The sequence below is a fragment of the Ahaetulla prasina genome, chromosome 2 (genome assembly GCF_028640845.1).
Source record: "Ahaetulla prasina isolate Xishuangbanna chromosome 2, ASM2864084v1, whole genome shotgun sequence".
NCBI classification, from domain to species: domain Eukaryota; kingdom Metazoa; phylum Chordata; class Lepidosauria; order Squamata; family Colubridae; genus Ahaetulla; species Ahaetulla prasina.
The window spans coordinates 8217968-8240911 of record NC_080540.1 but is presented as its reverse complement, the minus strand read 5'-3'; the positions used below and the strand labels follow the sequence as shown (position 1 = coordinate 8240911).

The 22944-nt window shown below is 44.4% G+C and overlaps 1 protein-coding gene and 1 pseudogene across 7 annotated transcripts in view; both read left to right on the top strand.

Moving 5' to 3' along the window:
* LOC131193139 (zinc finger protein Xfin-like) overlaps positions 1 to 6548 on the top strand; it is a 29822-nt pseudogene extending 23274 nt beyond the window's left edge.
* Positions 1 to 22944, top strand: part of LOC131193126 (zinc finger protein 135-like) — a 36957-nt gene extending 14013 nt beyond the window's left edge. For 5 of the 7 annotated variants that reach the window (XM_058173006.1, XM_058173005.1, XM_058173000.1 and 2 more), the window contains one exon: positions 18428 to 22944. In XM_058173006.1, the coding sequence (XP_058028989.1) occupies positions 19061 to 20419 (1359 nt within the window). In that variant the 5' untranslated portion in view covers positions 18428 to 19060 and the 3' untranslated portion in view covers positions 20420 to 22944. Of the gene's footprint in view, positions 1 to 7997; positions 9556 to 18427 lie in introns of all 7 variants that reach the window. The other 2 variants (XM_058173001.1, XM_058173003.1) reach the window with 1 other exon arrangement.

The following is a 22944-nucleotide window of genomic DNA, read 5'->3' as shown; positions in this document are numbered from 1 at the left end:
CCACAGGGTCAAACTCATCCCACACAATGTCACCAAGACCGCCTCACGCATCTCGCCCGTATCACTGCAATCTTGGTCCAGACCATCCCGAAGCTGAACGATTTTATCGTATAGATAACCGTTAAACTCCTCAGCACGCCCTGCAACGGGTCATCCCGCTCCCCTGGTGTAGAGGGAGCGGGTCACCAAACAGGGCGGCTGGGCGGTTATCTGCCGATGCAATGAGGGAGGAGGCGAGCTACGCCGCTTCTCAATGCCACTAGGTAAGTCCTAGTATAGGACTTCACTAGTGTCCGATCAGCTTCGAACGGCTAGACCTCCAAAGACTCTCCAGGCGCCTTCTCCGCGCTTCATCCTCTCAGCTCCTCGGAGAACCAAGGAGCCGGTTGGGACCTGCGCCGGGTCAGAGGTCGCAAAGGCACGACACGGTCCAAGGCCCCGCCGCGCCTGTTCCCAGGCCGCAACAAGTTCCTCAGTCGAGCCGTGAGCCAGACCTCAGGAAATGGCCCAAGCTCCGTCCGAACCCATCCGGTCCATCAGGCGCCTGGGACGGAACCAACGATCGGCTCCTCCCCGCGGTGGTGAATGGCGGTCAGAAAGTCCAGGCGAAGAAGAGAGTGATCTGACCATGACAAAGGTTCAATGACTAATTCCTTTAAGTCCAGATCTCTCAACCACTGACCAGAGAGAAAATCAGGTCCAGGGTGCCACCCCAATGTGAGTAGGGCCATCAACTACTTGGGTCATGTCCAAGGCCGTCATGGAAGCCGTGAACTCCCGAGCTGCCGTCGATGACGAGCCAGACAATGGCAAGTTAAAGTCCCCCATGACTAAAAGTCTGGGGGTCTCAACTGCCACCCCAGCCAGCACCTCCAGGAGCTCGGGCAGGGCAGCTGTCACACAGCAAGGAGCCAGGTACGTGATCAGCATACCCATCTGACACCTATGACCCCATCTCACAAAGAGGGATTCGACCCGCAATCTGAGGTACAGTGGTCTCCTCGGCTCTAGACTCTCTAATCACAACCGCCACCCCCACCCCTACCCTGGGCCTCGGCTGATGGAATGCACGGAAACCCGCGGGCACAACTCAACCAGGGCACGCCTTCAGTGCCCAACCAGGTCTCCGTAATGCCCATAAGGTCCGGAACCCCTGTATAAGGTCACAAACGAGGGGCTTTATTCACCACGGACCGGCATTGCACAACATCAGCCGGAGGCCCAAGCTCTGAGGATCCTGACCATCCGGGAACGGGTGAAGTCCAAGGGGTCGGAGCGTGATCGCTTTCAAACATCGAGCACGCGCTCCCAAACTTGATATGACCCTCGCCCGCCATATCTGCCTCTCCCACTTACCGTGTCAATAGAACCACCTCACAGATAGGAACACACTCCCCATAACCTCTGGACCTAATAAAGAAAACCGCCATGAGCATGTGCAGGAACTGGCCCCTCACCCGACGGGTTACCCCCATTACCCGCCTTACCCTCCCACCCTTAAAATTCTTTCTAAAACCCCATAAACCCTTCTTTTAGCATGCCACCTCTGTGGGTCCCAAGACCCGTCATAGAGGCCGCCTCGATAGTGTGGTGGGCCATTCCTGCGAGGCGGGGCACTGCAGGCGCAAGAGTTCCTGTTGCGAATAACGCATAGAATCAACCATCAGCTGACTATGTCCCATTTGGCAGCCGAGATGTTATACTGGGATGTCATTCTGGAGTCCGGTAACGGATGGAAAAAAGAGATGGAAAAAAGAGACAGGCAGTCCGTCCTAAAAAGATGTAAAGTCCATTTATATCCTGATGGATTAGCAGACAAAAGATCGTAAACCGTCTCAGCCCATCCACCAGGTAGATGTTCCGCTGGACCGGAGTATGCCGTCTGCGGGAGAGATGTTCCAGCAGTCCAGGAAGGAGGTCCGGGGGTGGGGGTAGAGGGTAGCCACAGTATCAGCTGAAGAATACACCTTCCTGCCCCACGCCTCAACATGGTCATCATGTCCATCACTTGCCCCCATCCACAGTGGGAGAGATGATCTAACAAGCTGGAAACCAGAAGCCCAAGGAGGCGGAGTCCAGGGGTGCAAACAAGGCGCAGCTGAATAAGCGCCATCTCAGCTGAAAAACATGCAGCCCCCTCCCCCCATCTCCACAAGGCCGCCTTCACCAGTCCGCCAAGCCTCCACCGCCGATGGAAAAGACGTTTTGAAGAAGCGAGGGCCAAAATGCTGAGCCACACAACCCGGGCGTCGCGGCGAAGCTGGCATCCGCCGCCCCCCCCACACCTCCACATGGCCGTTCGTCTCCCACCGCTCACTATGTATGTCCAGATTCTGAGAAAAGGTTCATTAGAAAATTTCATCTCACAAGACATCAGAGGACACACACAGGAGACAAACCCTTTGAATGTCCCGATTGCGGGAAATGTTTCAGTCGAAATTATGACCTGGTGATACACCAAAGGACGCACACAGGAGAGAAGCTGCCTGAGTGCCCAGATTGTGGAAAAAGTTTCTTTCAAAAATCCCATCTAGTGAATCATCAAAGGATTCACACAGGAGAGAAACCCTATGAGTGTCCAAATTGTGGGAAAAGTTTCAGTCAAAAATCCCACCTAGTGAATCATCTGAGGACTCACACAGGAGAGAAATCATTTGAATGTCCTGATTGTGGGAAACGTTTCAGTCACAATTCCACCTAGTGAATCATCAAAGGATTCACATTGGAGGGAAACCCTTTGAATGTCCTGATTGTGGGAAAAGTTTTAGTCAGAATTATGACCTAGTAATACATCAGAGAACTCACACAGGAGAAAAACTGCACCACTGCCCAGATTGTGTGAAAAGTTTCAGTCACAAATCCCACCTAGTGAATCACCAGAGGACTCACACAGGAGAGAAACCGTATGAGTGTCTGGATTGTGGGAAAACTTTCAGTCACAAATCCCACCTAGTGAATCACCAGAGGACTCATACAGGAGAGAAACCATATGAGTGCCCAGATTGTGGCAAAAGTTTCACTCAGAATTCCAACCTGGTGAACCACCAGAGGATTCACACAGGAGAGAAACCCTATGAGTGTCCTGATTGTGGGAAACGTTTCAGTCACAGTTCCAGCCTGGTCATACACCAGAGGTCTCACACAGGAGAAAAACCTTTTGAATGTCCTATTTGTGGGAAAAGTTTCAGTCGATACTGCAGCCTGGTGAACCACCAAAGGACTCACACTGGAGAGAAACCCTTTGAATGTCCTGAATGTGGGAAAAGTTTCAGTCACAATTCCAGCCTGGTGAAACACCAAAGGACTCACAAAGGAGAGAAACCGTATCAATGTCCTGATTGTGGGAAAAGTTTCAGTCACAATTCTAGCCTAGTGATACACCAGAGGACTCACACAGGAGAGAAACCCTTTAAATGTCCTGATTGTTGGAAAAGTTTCAGTCACAATTCCAGCCTGGTGATACACCAGACGACTCACAAAGGAGAGAAACCCTTTGAATGTTCTGATTGTGGGAAAAGTTTCAGTCATAATTCCAGCCTGGTGAAACACCAGAGGACTCACAAAGAAGACAAGTCCTTTGGATGTCTTGATTGTGCAAAAAGTTTCAGTCAGAATTCCAGCCTGGTAAAACACCAAAGGATTCACACAGGAGAGAAATCTTTTGAATGTGTTGATTGTGGGAAACGTTTTAATCTCAATTCCAGCCTGGTGATACACCAGAGGACTCACACAGGAGAGAAACCCTTTGAGTGTCCTGATTGTGCGAAAAGTTTCAGTCAGAATTCCTACCTGGTGAAACACCAGAGGACTCATACAGGAGAAAAACCTTTTCAATGCGTTGATTGTGGGAAATATTTCAGTCTCAATTCTAGCCTGGTAATACACCAGAGGACTCACACAGGAGAGAAACCTTTTGAATGTCCTATTTGTGGGAAAAGTTTCAGTCAGTACTGCAGCCTGGTGATACACCAGAGGACTCACACAGGAGAGAAACCCTTTGAATGTCTTGTTTGTGGGAAAAGTTTTAGTCAGAATTCCAACCTGGTGAAACACCAGAGAACTCACACAGGAGAGAAACCCTTTGAATGTCCTGATTGTGGAAAATGTTTTAGTGTGAATTCTAGCCTGGTGATGCACCAGAGGACTCACTCAGGAGAGAAACCATTTGAATGTCCTGTTTGTGGGAAAAGTTTTAGTCAGAATTCCAACCTGGTGATACACCAGAGGACTCACACAGGAGAGAAACCCTTTGAATGTTCTGATTGTGGGAAAAGTTTCATTAAAAATTTCCACCTCGTGAGACACCAGATGACTCACACAGGAGAGAAACCTTTCAAATGTCCTGTCTGTGAACAATCCTTCAGTCATAAATCGTCTTTTATTGCCCACAAGGAAATCCACTGGAATCAAAGGTTGATGAGTTTAGAGAAGGCTTGAATTTCACTTCTGAACTCTCATTCGAAATGTAGGTCAGGAATGTACTATTTGAATCCTGGTCTAATGCTTTTTAGTCAAATACATCTCAGCGTTAGACTTGGCGGATAGAAAAAAATCTTAGTTCAATAAAGTCTACCTGTTTCTGATTATCAGCAGATGTTTCTGAATATTTCCTTTGCAGAAGTTGTGGAATTCCTCAAAAAGGTTTTTGGGTGATGTTTTTTGTATATTGATCATGGAATTCCCACATATGGAGTTCCATCTTCTGCTTTGGTTTCCTCCAGATTTTGAGCTCCATAATACCCCAGCCACCGTAGAAGTAATCTATAATGAGCCATTGTGGTGCAGTGGTTAGTGTGCAGTACTTCAAGTTGCCTGCAATTTGGCAGTTTGAATGTCACCAGGGTCAAGGTTGACTCAACCTTCCACCCTTCCAAGGTGGGTAAAATGAGAATCCAAATCGTTGGGGGCAAGATGCTGACTATTAACCGCTTAGAGCACCGTAAAGCACTGTAAAGCGGTATATAAGTCTATGCGCTATTGCTGTTGCTAATGGGGCCTGCCAATTATGGTTGCATGTTGCAATGGTTGTTAAGCGAGATTATCTTGCTTAACTACTCCCACCCCCTGCTCCCTAATGAAGCCATTAGATAAATGTGCACGTTTTTTAGCAGAACAGTAACTATCTCAGGGCTGGGGGAATCTCTTGGAGGCCTAGAGTCCCCTACCCTAACTTTTCAGTCTGTGCCTAGGATTCATCCCTGGGCCATGTGGTAAACTAGTGGAAGCAACTGCCATTTTGCCATGCCTGCCTCCGTGTCAAAATGGCGGCTGCTTCTGGGTCACTGGGCATGGGAGTGGGACAAAATACTCTGTTTTGCTGCCTTAACATTTTGTAAGCCATTTTAAAGACTTGTGGGTGGCTGCCTCCCACAGATCTCCAAAAGAGTAGGCCATGTATCCCTGTGGCGCATGATAGTTGGATTAAGTACCACTTGTAACAGTATTGTGCTGCAGGTGCCAAAAAAAGCCAAAGCAGTCCTAGGCTGCATCAATAGTATCAGAAATAGTATCAATAGAAGAGATGATGCAATCCCTTTACGTTGCTGCTCTACAGTAAAACCAACCCCATGATGCTATGTTTCTATGAATTCAGAAGCTATTTAGAAAATAGGTACAGACTTGCTTCTGGTAAGGGGCCTTTTTTAAAAAAAAATTATATTCAGGAAATTAATATAACTCCAAAAAAAGATTTTTTTCAAAAACAAAACGAAGATAGACAATTTAGTTGAAGCACATTTAAAAGAAAATGTGCATTAAAAAAGACAAAAACATATGTAACCATATTATCCCCCCACTAGAATAATCATAAATATATTGGAGCAATATTAGTTTGCTCCCTTTCTGAAGCAGGCCCAAAATTTATAAACGTTTACTTCTATTTACAACCAACTCTATCTACAATATATAAACGCAACGTAATAAGTGAACCAACAACAAAGTTAAACATCAAAGAACTTTTTAATAATCTATTATTGCATTTAACTTGTATAAAGTTTAGTATGGCTTCTTATTTACCACAAATCACCACAGTCACTGTCTCTGATCTGTGAGGGATGAAATATCTTTGTTTGATTCTTACTAATAAAACTTTTTCTTAAGGTTTTAGTTCAGAACAAAAAGACAACAATTATGACTTATTCCCTCAAATCATAAAACCTCTTGGTCGATCCATTGTCCAAATTGTTTTCCAGTTAGATATAGTAGGTCCATTTCCCAATCTTTTTAAGAAAGTCCAGTTCATCACGCATCGAGTCTGTTAATCTGTAGTCTCCACATCCACTTCAGCCTTCTCCCAACCATCCTGCAGTTTCCAATCCAGTGGTGGGTTTCAAAGAATTTTACTACTGGCTCTGTGGGCGTGGCTTGGTAGGCGTGGTATGGCTTGGTGGGCGTGGCTTGGTGGGCATGGCAGGGAATGAAACTGTAAAATCTCCATTCCCACTCCACTCCAGCGGAAGGTTACTGCAAAATCTCCATTTCCTCCCGATCAGCTGGGACTCGGGAGGTAGAGAATATATGGGGGCGGGGCCAGTCAGAGGTGGTATTTACCAGTTCTCTGAACGACTCAAAATTTCTGCTATCGATTCTCCAGATAGTGAAAGGGGCTCAGTAGAGACCCTCCCTAGTTTCTTGAGCTGCAAAGCGGTGGGAGCAGGGGTGGGCTTCAAAAATGTTAGCAAGGGGTTCTCTGCCTGGTTGCTGGCTGGGTGTGGCCATGGTGGGTGTGGCCTAGTCGGCCTCCTGCACCGCAGTGGTGAGAGGGCGTTTTTGCCCTCCCCGGGCTCTGGAGGTTTTTCTCGAGCCTCCGGGAAGGCAAAAATGGCCTCCCCAGGCTCCGGAGGCCCTCTGGAGACTGGAAACAAACTTCCGATAGGCCCGTTTTTTGCCCTCCCCGAGCCTCCCCTGCACTTACCTGCATCCAAAATGGGCCATGTAGGAGGGGCGGGGTTGGATGGGCAGGGCCAGCCAGGAATGGGATTTGGGGTTCTCCGAACTGCACAGAATCTTAGCTATAGGTTCTCCCGAACCCCTGCGAAGCCCCAGCAGCCCCACCCCTGGGTGGGAGGATTATACTTTCAGAGTTACAAGACTGGTGCCAGCTTCACAGGGTAAAGCAGACAGAAATCACAACCAGATGAGTTCATTCTACTTCATTGTAAAGCTACATTGACAGAATCTTGCCGGTATGAAAGTAGAATTATACTTCTCTGTCTCCTTTACAGCCTGAGAAACTAGGGAAAGTCTCTTCTGAACTTCAAACCTGCCCCATTATTCAGCTGCAAGCTATGCTGTCTCTTACCTGATCATTCCCTTGGCAGCATCCCTTTCCTCAGTCCCTCAAGGTCTTTTTCACATACACACACATACACATGATGTGACCTTCCCAGCTAGCTTCCAACAAGCAGTCAATCGGGGAAGCTGAATTTACTTAACGACCACACGATCCAGTTGATAACTGCGGTAATTCACTTAACGACTGCAACAAAGAGCACAACTTACTTAACCCCTGACTTTGCTTAGCAATGGAAATTCTCGTGCCAATTGTGGTCGTAAGTCCAGGGCTACTTATACACCCATCTCTGTTCCAAACCATAGTGAGGGGGCTTTTAAGAAGTGGCAGTGCTGCCTGTGGGAGCTTCTTGGGAAGAGCTCAGGCTCACAAAGGGATTCATTTGGGAGAGAGCCATCCATTTGTGCACGCTCATAATCCTAAATGCTTCCATCAGTCCCAGAGGAAGGGGATCTCGGAGCAGAAATCCGATCACCACAATCCTTTACATCCTTCTGGGTAATTGACCAGCTGGATATGACAACTATTCTTTCCTCCCCATGATGCTTCCAGCAAATGACATCCAGTGCAAATGACTTTTTTTCTCTGGGTGTAATAGAGATAGTCCCTTGACAGGGAATTGCGCAGCAAGTTTCCAAATGAAGTTAAGAGACACTGAGGCAAATATGTATATATAAATAAATACATTTAACATTTATATTTACAGCAAACAAGATGGTCAGGAACATCCTGAGGTAAATCCAAATACCATACAGAGCACACAGAAGAAAAAAAGCGGGGGAAATGCTTTGCTTCTACAGCGACCAAATGTAGCATAGATTGCCTCATGCAGGAGTCAGCACTCAACTTACAACTGCTCTGTTCTTGCCCATTGTACAATTTTACTGTTCCAACTATTAAATTTAATATCCTAAGACCCCTCCAATTTATAGCTGGACAGCATTTAAACCAAATTGTTTCACAAGATCTTTGTATTTTTGTATACTTAATGGTTTTGTCATGAGATCAGCTAAGTTATTTTCTGGTGGACAATAAATTATGTCCATTACATTTTCTTTCACTGCTCCTCTAACATTACATTATTTTATGTCAACACGCAACACGCTTGCTTCTGGTTTTCACTCTCACGTTGTGTTATCTTCAAATACTGGTACAGCTCCTTTCACTTCAATATCCGAATCCTTTACTAACTATATACACCATGTCATCTCTGAAGACAATTGTGATAATACTATGAATTGTGCTGCAGCTGTGGAAGTGGCAACTGAAGTCTGTTTTCTAGATTTCCAAATAGCTAGTATGTTTGCTAACATAACAAATCCTGACATTGACTTTCTGTCTTGTACATCATCAGCCCAAATAGTGTCTACAATTCCAACTCACTTGATAGTTGTAAATGCAATCCTAAATGTGTGGTTCCCTTTCAATAAGACAGTATCCTTTTAATTCCTAACCAATTTTGTTATATAGGTTGTTATATGTAGTAGGTTAAAATGTTGACTGAATTGGTAATGTCTGGCCACGATATGTGATAAATACTGCATAAACAGACTTCCTATGACTGCCTGATAGTTCTGGATTACAAATTGTTCTATTTTTGATGGTTTTAAAATCTGGTATCTTGTGAGTGTGCACATTTTCACAACTTTCTATATATTTTTAGCAATTGTTCTATTTTCTTCTTTTGAGTTAGAACATTCTATCTATCTATCTATATATCTGCCTACCTACCTACCTACCCACCTATCTCGTCAAGCATGTATTTGATAATAAGTACAAGCTGCTCTTTTGCCCCTATCGGGAGATGACAGTCACATATCAGTGACTAGAAAGCCCTTAATAGGTGTTGTGTCCTCATGGCCCTTTACACTTGGAGACAAGGCTGTTGCTAGGGGGAGCCTGATTGGCTAAAGCGCGAGCAGCCAAACAAGCGGGAGATTGGAGAGCTCTTATTGGTTCTGCCTGTCTGACAGCCCGCTTTTTTAAGCAGCTGTCAGGCAGCGATTGTTTTTGTTCGTTAGTAATGTTGCTCACCTAGTTAGTTAATAAAGAGTTCGAGTTCACACGAGTCTTACTGCTGTGTGTTTGTTCTGAAAACTCAACAATAGGCATACGTGGTTGAGCTTAAAGGAGTTAAAACCATTGAGTACAGCATTGCTAGAAAGGATGAGAGGAGAGTAACTTCTTCCGGATCACTCATGGGAGGAAGGTGGAGTGCAGAGTGGTTTTTCTGTTCTTCCCAGGGTCGAAGCAACATCTGGAAGGTGAGTTGAGGACAGATTGTAGGAAAGGCTGGGAGCAAAGTAGGGCTGTTAGGTTTCCTCCACAGCCATAGAATCAGAGGAGCAGCTAGGGTATAAAATAGAATAGAATAGAATATAGAATAATAGGTTATTCTATTATGGACATGCTTTTTTCTTGGCAACAATATCGGACTGAACTTCATCTGCTCTCTTCTGATATTTTTTTTTTTATTATTTACATGTCTAGCCATCCATGTATTAACCAGGTTCAACTGTGATTAACCTAGCACTTTGTTTAAAAAAAAAGCTATCAAGGACCTTTTGAGATGTTCAGTTATAAAGGTAGTCCTCAATTACCACTTGTTCCCTGAGCCTTCAAAGTTATAGTGGCACTGTAAAAGGATATGTACAGCTTGTCCACAAATTTGTGGTCATTGTAGCACTTGTTCAGTGACACACACCAGCAGTTTCTGTGATAATGAAGGTGCAGGAAAAAGACTTACACCAATTTACCAATTGACCTCACCCCATTCCTAAGAGGACTATAAGGGGCGTGCATAAGTGCACAAAAGTGCCTACCATTCCTGCCCTATTGTTTCCTTTCAATATATGTTCCTGTATATAATGTTGTGACAAAATAAATAAATAAAAAAATTGGGTTCTGCCAACCGCTGCACATTTATGATGGTTGAAGCATCCCACGCTCAGGATCCCCATTTGTGATCTTCCCAGCTAGCTTCTGTCAAGCAAAATCAGTGGAGACGCCAGCAGGATGTTGCAAGTTACAGTCATGTGAAATTGCCTTTAACAATCCACGGGGATTTGTTTAACAACTGCAGAGGAAGAAATGTAAGTTGGCACTGTCATGTGACATCAGGCTTCATGACTGGGCTTCTTAGTGACAATGATGCCAGTCCCAATTATGCTCAATGAGGGAGAACTACTTGAATGGGGATGTCATCAGAGGGGTTCTGGGCAGTATTTTCTGCCCTTATTTGGAGTTGACGACTTCCATGAGCAAAACTGGTGCTTCAAATCTTCCTGAGGCTTTAGGCATCATTTCATCGATTAAAGCCCCACCTCTATAAATTACCTCAGAAGGTTTGACTTGAACCATTTTGGGACTTGAATAACATGGATGTTCTCCATATATACATTTATAATTCTCTCTGTATACGTATATCTGCGAATGTATAGTCTAGTCCCATTTCGTCAAAATATGCAGCCATGTGAAAAAGAAACTACACCCTGTTTGAGGTCTATAGTTTTACATAGCAGCACATAGTAAAAGTCATCTGGTTCTTAGAAATTTTAAAAGTAGGTATATATACCCTCAGATGATCAACAACACATGAACATATTACATCTTGTCATGACGTATTTTGCAAAAAGAAAGACAAAATGGAGAAGCCGTGTGTGAGAAACTACTATTGGACAGATGGTCTCAGATTTGACTCTAGAATCAAAATCACTTAAAGTATCAGCACCGCTTTATAAAGCCTTAGTAAATTATTTTAAAAGCATTTTTTTACAACCTATTTGGCCAAATAGGTTGTAAAAAATGCTTTTAAAAATAAAAAAAAGGCTCTGACGATCACATGGCACAACTGTGATTGTAAGAGTCCCTTTATCTTTTAAAAGCATTTTTTTAAAAGAAGCTGCAAGCAGGGAAGCGGGTGACCGGGCATTGGGTAGGTATGGCGGGGAGGGATTTTTGCTGCTGGTTCTCTGGACCACCCGCCGCCATTGCTACTGGATCGCTGATCCAGTCCAAACTGGGAGCATTTCACCCCTGGAGTATTGGATTATCGGTGACTCAAGTTTAACCTCTGAAACTATTTAAATGGAACTGATTGTTAATGGGTTATAAAGAATTGGGACTAGTAACTTAAAGATTGAATAAATAGCCTCTTGGACTGTTGGATAAAAACTGAATATTTTTCCAAAACAAAACAAGGTACCTTATAAAGAAGAAGAGTGGTATTGTACAAGAGATGGATTTACTGTTTCAAAATTTAAAAAACATTATGGAGAAAGAATTTAAGGAGACTGGGAAAGGAGAATTTAAGGAGACTGGGAAAAATGGAGAATATTGTAAGAATATTATAAGAATATTAGAATATAAGTTATTACATACTCATATTCATATATATGCTTATATATTGTATAGTTATTTCATACTTATGCTTATATATAATGTGTGACAAAATAAATAAATAAAAAATAAATAAATAAATTATAGAAGGAAAAGGAGGAGTCAACCGAAGGAATGAAGAAGAAGGAGGCATGCGCGAGGAATGGAGGCTCGCGGCTGAGACGGGAGCCGGCGAGGGATTGTTTCCTAAGGATGGCAGCTTCTTGACGACCCGCTGCGCTGCCTATACCCCCTGACCTGGTGGACTATCATCTCTGCAGCCGCAGGAGAGGTCTTTGGACCTTCTTGGGTTAGCGGCTGCGGAGAACGGGCAGGGGGGAGGCGGCGATGCGGCGAGCGGCGGCCATTTCCATCGGCGCGTGGTCTGCCGTTTGCAGCCTGCTGTTTGTTTTCGGTCAGCAGCGTTCTTCGGCGTCTATGTCAACGGACTGCCTACCATCGCCCCTGCAGCCCAGTAGAGGATTTTGGTGGTTTTTGGGGCTGCTGAGGTATGTGTCCATGGAGGTTGTGGGCACGAAGAACGGGCCGGAAGGGAGGTGGCAAATGGCGGCCATTGAGCGGTTGGGCGATACGTGGAAGACCACGGCCCATGTCCGCATTTATCCATCGGCGCCTGGTCCGATCTGTGAACATCGGCGTCCGCCCTGCACCATCGGCGCTTGAAGCTTGGCGAGACCGTGGCAGGGAACGAGGCCGCAGCGTGGTGAGCTCTGGGATCGGCGCCTCTTATGGTCCCATTTATTATCTTCCATCGCTGAGTCATTGTTGTTTTCGACGGTACTTTGGACCCCCCCCCATGCCTTTTGGAAGAGGATGGGGTGAGGGGCTATTACCTGGCTTTGTAGATTGACCGGGGGACCTTCTTTTCCGGGAATTAACAGTGACAGCAATGGTTGGGACGATGACGCTACTCACCTAGTTTCCAATAGGATTGTTGGCCCTTTTTTTCCCATCAGACAAATGGGCCTCCCATTGGACGGAACATCAAGAACTTGCCTTGCCTATCCTGAGGATATGACTTTCTTTCGCTGTCTCTTCTTTCATCATGCGATACTCCACACATGAACTCCTGCGCCTGCGAGGTGCCCCCGCCTCGCAGGAATGGCCCGTTACATTACCTAGGGCCGGCCTCAATGACGGGTCTTGGGACCCACAGAGGTGGCATGCGTCAAGAAAGAGCCTTTGGGTTTTCCGAACCGCTGGACAGCAGATTTAAGCTGTCCTAGCGATTCCACATAATCCAGAGGTTGGTGATCATAAAGATCACCGCCATCACCTACGGTGCCAAACCGTAGGTGGATTGATTATATTCAAAATAAGTATCAGATAAAAAAATATCGAATAGCATATGAGTAAATTTAGGAAATATTTTGTATTAGATATATTTTTGAAGGAGAGGGGAATTGAGAGTGTGACTAAGTGTGGTGTGACTAGAGATTATAATTTAGGAATTATTTTAGATTATGATTGTTAGTTTTGATACCCTGCATTTTGTTCTGGGAAGTCGGGTGGGGGTGGGGGTAAGGAGGAGGGAATTGGGGGGTTGGTAGAGATGGAGTGATGGTTAATGTACAGGGATTATTGAAGATGTATAAATATAATTAATGTAGGGTCGGGTCTGCCTAGTTACCATTTTAGAGCGGTGGGAGGGAGAAAAGAGAGAGTAGGAGGTAGGAAAGAGGAGAAGAGGAAGGAAGAGGGTAGAAGAGGGAGAAGGAAGGTGTAGGGTGGAGGAGAGGATGTAGATAAGAGAAGGAGAGGAAGGTCTGGAAAGCAGAAGAAGGTAGAAGAGGAAGAGTGTTAAAAGGGGGTGGTGACTGTTGTATATAACTGTACATTGGATGAATTATTTGATATGATTGTAAAAATAAAACTTTTTATAAAAAAAAAAAAAAAAGAAAGAGCCTTTGGGGATTTTTAAATAGGGAATTTTTAAGGGGGGGGAGGGCAAGGGCGGGTGTTGGGGGAAACCAGTCGTGGAGGGTATGTCCAGTCCCAGCGCGCGCTCACGGCTTTACCTCAGTTGGTCCGAAGACAGGGGGGGAGGGGAATGTGCAGAGCAGAGAGTGTTATTCCATCTGTACAGTAAGTGGGAGAGGCAGATATGGCGGAGGCAGGGGGCCGTATCGTTCTTCGGGAGCATGTGTTCGATGTTTAAAAGCAATCACGTGCTCCGGCCCCTTAGTCCTTACTCGTTCCCCAGATGGTCAGGACCCTCAGAGCTTGGGTCTGTGGCTGATGCTTTGCAATGCCCGGTCCGTGGTCAATAAGGCTCCCCTGATTTGTGACCTTATTCAGAGGGAGTCCGCGGACTTTATGGGCATTACGGAGACCTGGTTGGGCACAGAGGGGGGTGTACCCCTGGTTGAACTGTGCCCTCCGGGTTTCTGTGCATTCCATCAGCCGAGGGCCCAAGGTAGGGGTGGGGTGGTGGTGGTTGTGATTAAAGAGAGTCTGGAGCCGAGGGAGTCCACTTTACCTCAGATAGCTGGTTGTGAATCCCTCCTTGTGAAGTGGGGCCATCGGAATCAGATGGGGCTGTTTATCACGTACCTGGCTCCTTGCTACGTGACTACAGCCCTACCTGAGCTACTAGAGATGCTTGCTGGCTTGGCGGTTGAGATTCCCAGACTTCTGGTCTTGGGGGATTTCAACTTGCCATCGGCCGGCTTGTCGTCAACGGTGGTTCAGGAGTTCCAGGCCTCCATGACGGCCTTGGACCTGATTCAAGTAACTGATGGCCCTACAAACATTGGGGGAGGTGCACTAGATCTGATTTTTATCTCTGGTCAGTGGGTTAATGATCTGGATTTAGGAGATATAGTGATGGAACCGGTCTCATGGTCAGATCATTTTCTTCTTCGCCTAGACTTTCGGACCGCTGCTCACCACCGCAGGGAGACGGAGCCAACGCGTTGGTTCCGCCCCAGGCGCCTGATGGACCCGGAGAGGTTCCTGACGGAGCTTGGGCCGTTTCCTGAGGATCTTGCCCACGGCACGACTGAAGATCTGGTTGCGGCCTGGGAACGGGCCGCAGCTGGGGCTTTGGACCGTGTCGTGCCTTTGCGGCCTCTGACCCGGCGCAGATCTCAATTGGCTCCCTGGTTTTCCAAGGAGCTGAGAGAGATGAAACGCCGGAGAAGACGCCTAGAGAGCACCTGGAGGTCCAGCCGTTCCGAGGCTGATCGGACACTAGTGAGGTCTTTTACTAAGACCTACCTAGTGGCAATGAGGGAGGTGAAACATTCTTACGTTTCCACCCTCATTGCATCGGCAGATAACCGCCCGGCCGCCTTGTTTCGGGTGACCCGTTCCCTCCTTCATCAGGAGGGACGGGATGACCCTTTACAGGGACGAGCTGAGGAGTTTAATGGTTATCTATACGATAAAATGGTTCAGCTTCGGGATAGTTTGGACCAAGATTGCGATGATCCAGCCGAGATGACGGAGACACGTTTTGTTGAGGTTATTTGGGATGAGTTTGATTCTGTGGCTCCCGAGGACGTGGACAGGTTGCTGGGGAGGTTACATGCAACTACATGTTTACTGGACCTGTGCCCTTCCTGGTTAGTGCTGGCTGCTCAGGAAGTGACATGAGGCTGGCTCCAGGGGATTATAAATGCTTCTTTGTTGGAAGGGGTTTTCCCCGCTGCCTTGAAAGAGGCGGTGGTGAGACCCCTCCTTAAGAAGCCTTCCCTGGACCAAGCTATTTTGGGGAATTACCGGCCAGTCTTCGCTTTGTGGCGAAGGTTGTAGAGAGTGTGGTTGCATGGCAGCTTCCCCGGCACCTGGATGAAGCTGTCTATCTAGACCTGTTCCAGTCCGGCTTCCGACCCGGTTATAGCAGAGACGGCTTTGGTCGCGTTGGTGGATGACCTCTGGAGGGCCAGGGATAGGGGTTGCTCCTCTGCCTTGGTCCTATTAGATCTCTCAGCGGCTTTTGATACCATCGACCATGGTATCCTGCTGCGCCAGTTGGAGGGATTGGGAGTGGGAGGCACCGTTCACCGGTGGTTCTCCTCCTATCACTCTGACCGGTCGCAGACGGTGTTGACAGGGGGGCAGAGGTCATCCATGAGGTGCCTCACTTGTGGGGTGCCTCAGGGGTCGATTCTCTCGCCTACCCTGTTCAACATCTATATGAAGCCGCTGGGCGAGGTCATCAGTGGTTTTGGGGTGAGTTATCATCTGTACGCTGACGACACTCAGCTGTACTTTTCCACCCCGGACCACCCCAATGAAGCTATCGAAGTGCTGTCCCGGTGCCTGGAAGCCGTACGGGTCTGGATGGGGAGAAACAGACTCAAGCTCAATCCCTCCAAGACGGAGTGGCTGTGGATGCCGGCACCCGGTACAGTCAGCTGCACCGCAGCTGACTGTTGAAGCGAGTTAGTGGCCCCAAGGGAGGTGGTTCGCAACTTGGGCATCCTCCTGGATGGACGGCTGTCCTTTGATGAACATCTGGCGGCCGTCTCCAGGAGGGCCTTTTACCAAGTTCGCTTGGTCCGCCAGTTGCGTCCCTTCCTTGACCGGGATGCCTTATGCACAGTCACTCACGCTCTGGTTACGTCTCGGTTGGATTATTGCAATGCTCTCTACATGGGGCTGCCCTTGAGGTGCACCCGGAGGCTACAGTTAGTCCAGAATGCGGCTGCGCGAGTAGTAACGGGAGCCGCTCGTGGCTACCATGTAACATCGCTGCTCCGTAGTCTGCACTGGCTTCCTGTGGTCTTTCGGGTGCGCTTCAAGATTTTGGTTACCACCTTTAAAGCGCTCCATGGCTTAGGACCCGGGTACTTACGAGACCGCCTGCTGTTACCTTATGCCTCCCACCGACCCGTATGCTCTCACAGAGAAGGTCTCCTCAGGGTGCCGTCCGCCAAACAGTGTTGGCTGGCGGCCCCCAGGAGTAGGGCCTTCTCTGTTGGAGCATCGACGCTCTGGAATGAACTTCCCCCTGGCCTACGCCAAGTGCCTGATCTTCGGACCTTTCACCATGAGCTAAAAACATATTTATTCAAGCTGGACTGGCATAATGGTTTTTTAACATTTTAAAATGAGTTTTATTGTTGTGGGGTTTTAAATTTTTAAATTTTAAATTTATATTTTTTAAATATTGGCCTTTTTGTAATATGCTTTATTTTAAATTTTGATTTTAATTGTATATATATTGTGTTTTATTTTGGCTGAGTCCTTCGGGAAAAGGGTGGTATAAAAATTTAATAAATAAATAAATAAATAAAAAATAAAGACAAAGAGGAGACAACTGTGGAAATAATAATGGCTGATGAATTAAACCATGGGGAGAATATATCACAGGAGAAAGAGAGGTCTGAAAGCACGATAGGGGCTTCGGTAGAAATGTTAGAAACTAGGCAGTGGAAGAGGGTAGAGGTGGGAGGAATACCTAGATTAAGCATTCAGGAAGTAGATTTAAGAGAGGAATTTGGGAGGTAAGTAAAAAAAAAGCATAGCAATTAAAACTGAGGTGGGCAAGGGACAATGAACAGGTGATATTCTTTTATTATTATATTGTTTTGATTTACTCTCCTATTTTTCTTGTAAAGCATAGTAAAGAAACTATGGGAGTGGGCAAGGGATGATAGATACAGTAGATGCTCTTTTTGTTGTTATGAGTTACTTTTTTCTCTCTCGCTTTCTGCATCCTTTTTTTCCTCTTTTAAGTAGGTGACATGATTAGAAGTTAGACAAGAAAGAAAGGAAAAGCTTTTTTTTATTAAAGGGTGATATGATCAAAAGCTAGAATAAGTGATTGAAACAAGAAAAGGGGGAATATTTATATTACAAAATGAAAGTAATAACGAGAAAATGTGGAATAATTGAATAATGATAGACTATAAATTAAGTATGCAGTATTAGAAATTGAATGTAAGGATTATGATTGACTGGATTAGCTTTATTTGTATTAAAATGTATGACACTCAGGTGCCACACTGTTCACACATTGATTTGATATTTTGAAAAAAAAAACTGGGTGGGGGGGGAGAACTAGCTGTTACTTCACCCCTTCATACCTATGGAAGAAGTAAGAGTGTTTTTAGTTTTTCACATCTCTGTTTTGGCTCTTTGTAAAAAAAATTATGACATTGGTATAATATATCATCTGTTGTTACTCATTTGACGTTATATTTACCTATTTTTAAACTGCTATGGATGAGATTCTTTCTACTATGTCATGATACATAAAATCATAGTGCTCTAAGGTGTACTTTCTTCTTCACATAACTGTATTTTTTTTATTATTTACATTTATATCCTGCCCTTCTCTGAAGACTCAGGGCGGCTTACAGTGTGTAAGGCAATAGTCTCATTCTATTTGTATATTTACAAAGTCAACTTATTGCCCCCCCAACAATCTGGGTCCTCATTTTACCTACCTTATAAAGGATGGAAGGCTGAGTCAACCTTGGACTTGGTGGGACTAGAACCTGCAGTAATTGCAGGCAGCTGTGTTTTAATAACAGGCTTCTTACAGCCTGAGCCACACCTGATGATAACCCTTTCAAGGGCCGAGAATTTGTGATTGACCTAAGTCAACAAGTGAATTTAATTATTGAATGGATATTTGAACTGGAACGTAGTAGTCAAATATCACAATGTAACAGATTATTCTAGCATTGTGGAATGTTTGCTTTTTCATTGTAATGTACACTTTTTCAAATCTTCAGCAACCCTTTTACAAACAATAAAAGCTACATTTTCATTTGAATCTTACAGATAAAAGATGATGCCAGAAGACCACGCTGGACAACTGAGAATAACAAGCAATATTGAAAAGCAAAGTAGATTGAGGTAGAAATAAAAATATTCTCCATTTCCATCAGAAAAACCACACAATTCTTCTCCTTCCCCAGTAGGTGAAAGAAAATCAGGAGGAGATTTTGAGCTGGAAACCATTTTCACTAAAGGATTTACCACATTGGAAGCACTTGTAGGAGTATGTGGAACTAAAGGACACAGTACACAAAAAGGTCAAGGGAAATTATATTTCCATTCAGAAAGAGGGAAATATTTGGAAGTCAGTGGGGAGGAAAAGATCAATTAAATAGGCACATAGGGCAGACGGTAATACAAGTGTTGCCCTGGGAGGAAGAAAAGGACATATATCAAAGAACCACTAAACAAGGGATCACGCATATTTTTGACCTTCTCAAGAATATCAGATTTGTGTGAATATCAGTGTTGGAAAAGCTCCATAGATGTGCCTATTGTGAGAAAAGTTCTATTCACAAGTGATTATGCAGGGGAGAATTCACTCTGGAAAAGAGCAGATACAAATTATCTGAATGTGGCAAAAGCTCAGGTCAGAACAGCTCCTTTTTCATTAATGGAAGGACCCACACAGGAGAGATGTCCTACAAGTGCTTCCAATGTGGTAAATCCTTTAGTGAAAATGGCAACTTGGTGATACATCTGAGGACTCATAGCAGGGAGAAGCCGTATGACTGTCCAGATTGTGCGAAACGTTTCATTGGATATTCCCACCTCATGAGACACCTGAGGACTCACACAGGAGAGAAATCCTTTGAATGTCTTGTTTGTGGGAAAGGTTTCAGTAAGAATTCTGTCCTAGTGAAACACCAGAGGACTCACACAGGAGAGAAACCCTTTGAATGTCCTGTTTGCGGGAAATGTTTCAGTCAGAATTCTAACCGGGTGAACCATCAGAGGACTCACACAGGAGAAAAACCCTTTGAATGTCCTCTTTGTGGGAAAAGTTTCAGACAGAATTATGACCTGGTGAAACACCAGAGGACTCACACAGGAGAGAAACCCTTTGAATGTCCTGTTTGTGGAAAACGTTTCATTGAGAATTCTCACCTGGCAAAACACCAGAGGACTCACACAGGAGAGAAACCTTTTGAATGTCCTGTTTGTGGGAAAAGTTTCAGTCAGAATTCTGACCTGGTGAAACACCAGAGGATTCACACAGGAGAGAAACCCTTTGAATGTCCTGTTTGCGGGAAAAGTTTCAGTCAGAATTCTAACCTGGTGAACCATCAGAGGACTCACACAGGAGAGAAACCCTTTGAATGTCTTGTTTGTGGGAAAGGTTTCAGTAAGAATTCTGTCCTGGTGAAACACCAGAGGACTCACACAGGAGAGAAACCCTTTGAATGTCCTGTTTGCGGGAAATGTTTCAGTCAGAATTCTAACCAGGTGAACCATCAGAGGACTCACACAGCAAAGAAACCCTTTGAATGTTCTGTTTGCGGGAAAAGTTTCAGTCAGAATTCCTATCTGGTGAATCATCAGAAGACTCACACAGGAGAGAAACCCTTTGAATGTCCCGTTTGCGGGAAAAGTTTTAATCAGAATTACAGCCTGGTGAACCATCAGAGGATTCACACAGGAGAGAAACCCTTTGAATGTTCTGATTGTGGAAAAAGTTTCAGTTGGAATTCCAGTCTGCTAAATCATCAGAGTATTCACATAGCAGAGAAACCCTTTGAATGTCCTGTTTGCGGGAAAAGTTTCAATCACCATTACAGTCTGCTGAATCATCAGAGAACTCATACAGGAGAGAAGCCCTTTGAATGTTCTGATTGTGGGAAAAGTTTCAGTTACAGTTCCAACTTTGTAAGACATAAGAGAATTCACACAAGAGACAAACCTTTTGCAAGTGTAGAATGTGGGAAAAATTTCAATGAAAATTCTGACCCGGTAAAACATCAGAGGACTCACATAGGACAGCAACCTTTTGAGTAACCTGATCCGCATATAGACGAGAGGTCGAATGACTAGCCTTGTGGTGCAACCAAAACAATCTGGAACTGAACACACTCAAAACCGTAGAAATGGTGGTAGACTTTAGGAGAAACCCTTCCATACTTCCACCTCTCACAGTACTTGACAACATAGTATCAACAGTAGAAACCTTCAAATTTCTAGGTTCTATCATATCGCAAGATCTAAAATCAAAAGCTAACATCAAAAACATCATTAAAAAAGGACAACAAAGAATGTTCTTTCTGCACCAACTCAGTAAGCTCAAACTGCCCAAGGAGCTGCTGATTCAGTTCTACAGAGGAATTATTGAGTCTGTCATTTGCACCTCTATAACTGTCTGGTTCGGTTCTGCAACCCAACAAGAAAAACACAGACTTCAGAGGATAATTAGAACTGCAGAAAAAATAATTGCTACCAACCTGCCTTCCATTGAGGACCTGTATACTGCACGAATCAAGAAGAGGTCCGTGAAAATATTTGTAGATCCCTCACATCCTGGACATAAACTGTTTCAACTCCTACCCTCAAAACGACGCTATAGAGCACTGTACACCAGAACAACTAGACACAAGAACAGTTTTTTCCCGAAGGCCATCACTTTGCTAAACAAATAATTCCCTCAACACTGTCAGACTATTTACTGAATCTGCACTACTATTAATTGTCTCATAGTTCCCATCACCCATCTCTTTCCACTTATGACTGTATGACTATAACTTGTTGCTGGCAATCCTTATGATTTATATTGATATATTGACCATCAATTGTGTTGTAAATGTTGTACCTTGATGAACGTATCTTTTCTTTTATGTACACTGAGAGCATATGCACCAAGACAAATTCTTTGTGTGTCCAATCACACTTGGCCAATAAAATTCTATTCTATTCTATTCTATTCTATTCTATTCTATTCTATTCTATTATGGGTATATTTCAGTCAGAATTCCAACTTGGTGAAACACCACAGGATTCACACAGGAGTGAAATCCTTTGAATGTCCTGTGTGTGGCAAACATTTCTGTCAGAATTCAAACCTGGTGGTATACCGGAGGACTCACAGTGGAGACAAATCGGTCTGTGGGTGATGCTTCTGGCATAAATTGTTCCCTATTGCCCATATGGAAATCCACATGTGCAGTATGATAAGTACCACTTGTAGTAGTATTGTGCTGTGTAGTGCTGCCGCTGCCGAAAAAAGCCAATGCGGTTCTAGGCTGCATCAACAGAGGCATAGTGTCAAGACAAGAAGTGATAGAGTTGCTTTACACTGTGCTGGTGACAGCAGACCTAGAATAGTGTGTCCAGTTCTGGTCACGAGGATACAACTAACCCCATGTTGCTATGATTCTATGAATTCAGAGGCAGCTTAGAGAATAGGTCCATAGTAGCGCCATAAACGTGCTTGTGGACTTTTTTTTAAAAAAGGTTATTTTATTCAAAATATTAATATACAGTACAAATTCCAAAAACAGAATTTTTAAAAAAGCAAAACAAGGATAAAAAAAACATATTAAAAAAATGTAGATTAAAAAAATACAAAAACAGTTTTACTTTTATTATCCCCCCACTAGAATATTCATAAACATATTGGAGCAATATTAGTTGTCTCCCCTTGTGAAGCAGGCCCAAAATTTATAAACTTCTGCTTCTATTTATAACCAATTTGACATTCAACTATCTACAATCTATAAAGGCATTGTAATTAACAGGTGAACCAACAACAAAGTTAAATAACAAAGCACTTTGTTAACAATCTACTATTCCGTTTAATTTGTACGAAGTTTAGAATGGCTTCTTGTTTACCATAAATCACCAGAATCGTTGTCTCTGATTTGTCCGGGCTGAAATATCTTTGTTTGATTCTTATTAATAAAAATGTTTCTTAACATTTAAGTTGAGAACAATAAGACAACAGCTGTGTTTTATTCCCCCAAATCATAAACCTCTTGGTTGATCCATTTTCCACATTGTTTTCCAGTTAGATATGGTAGATCCATTCCCCAGTCTTCTTAAGAAAGTCCAGTTCATAATGCATCGAGTCTGTTAACTCCAAATCTGTAGGAGCCACATCCATTTCAGCCTTCTCCCAACCATCCTGCTGAGACAGGACATGAAAAATAGATTAAAATCAGATTGTTCCTTAAGATAAGAAAGAGGTGAAGAACAATGTTAAAAGGGCAAACCACAGTTTCACACATTATGTCAGTAACCACACGAACTATGTTAGATATGTGAAATGCTAGCAAGGGGGGCCTGCTCACCTCCCTCCTGTTAGAAGAGGAAGGGGGGAGCAAGATATTAAACTGCTTTTTTTTTTTGCACATCTGTATGAGCCAATAACTGATCAATGCTGAGATGATGCTGTTATGATGTATGTTTCCATGTTTTTCCAAGTATAAGAATGCTTGTTTGTTCATAAGGAAGCTGTTCAGATTTGGCTTTGGCTATATCAATCTGGACCTATTTTGTTTGCGCAGACAAAATACAGCTACCTTTGATTCTGA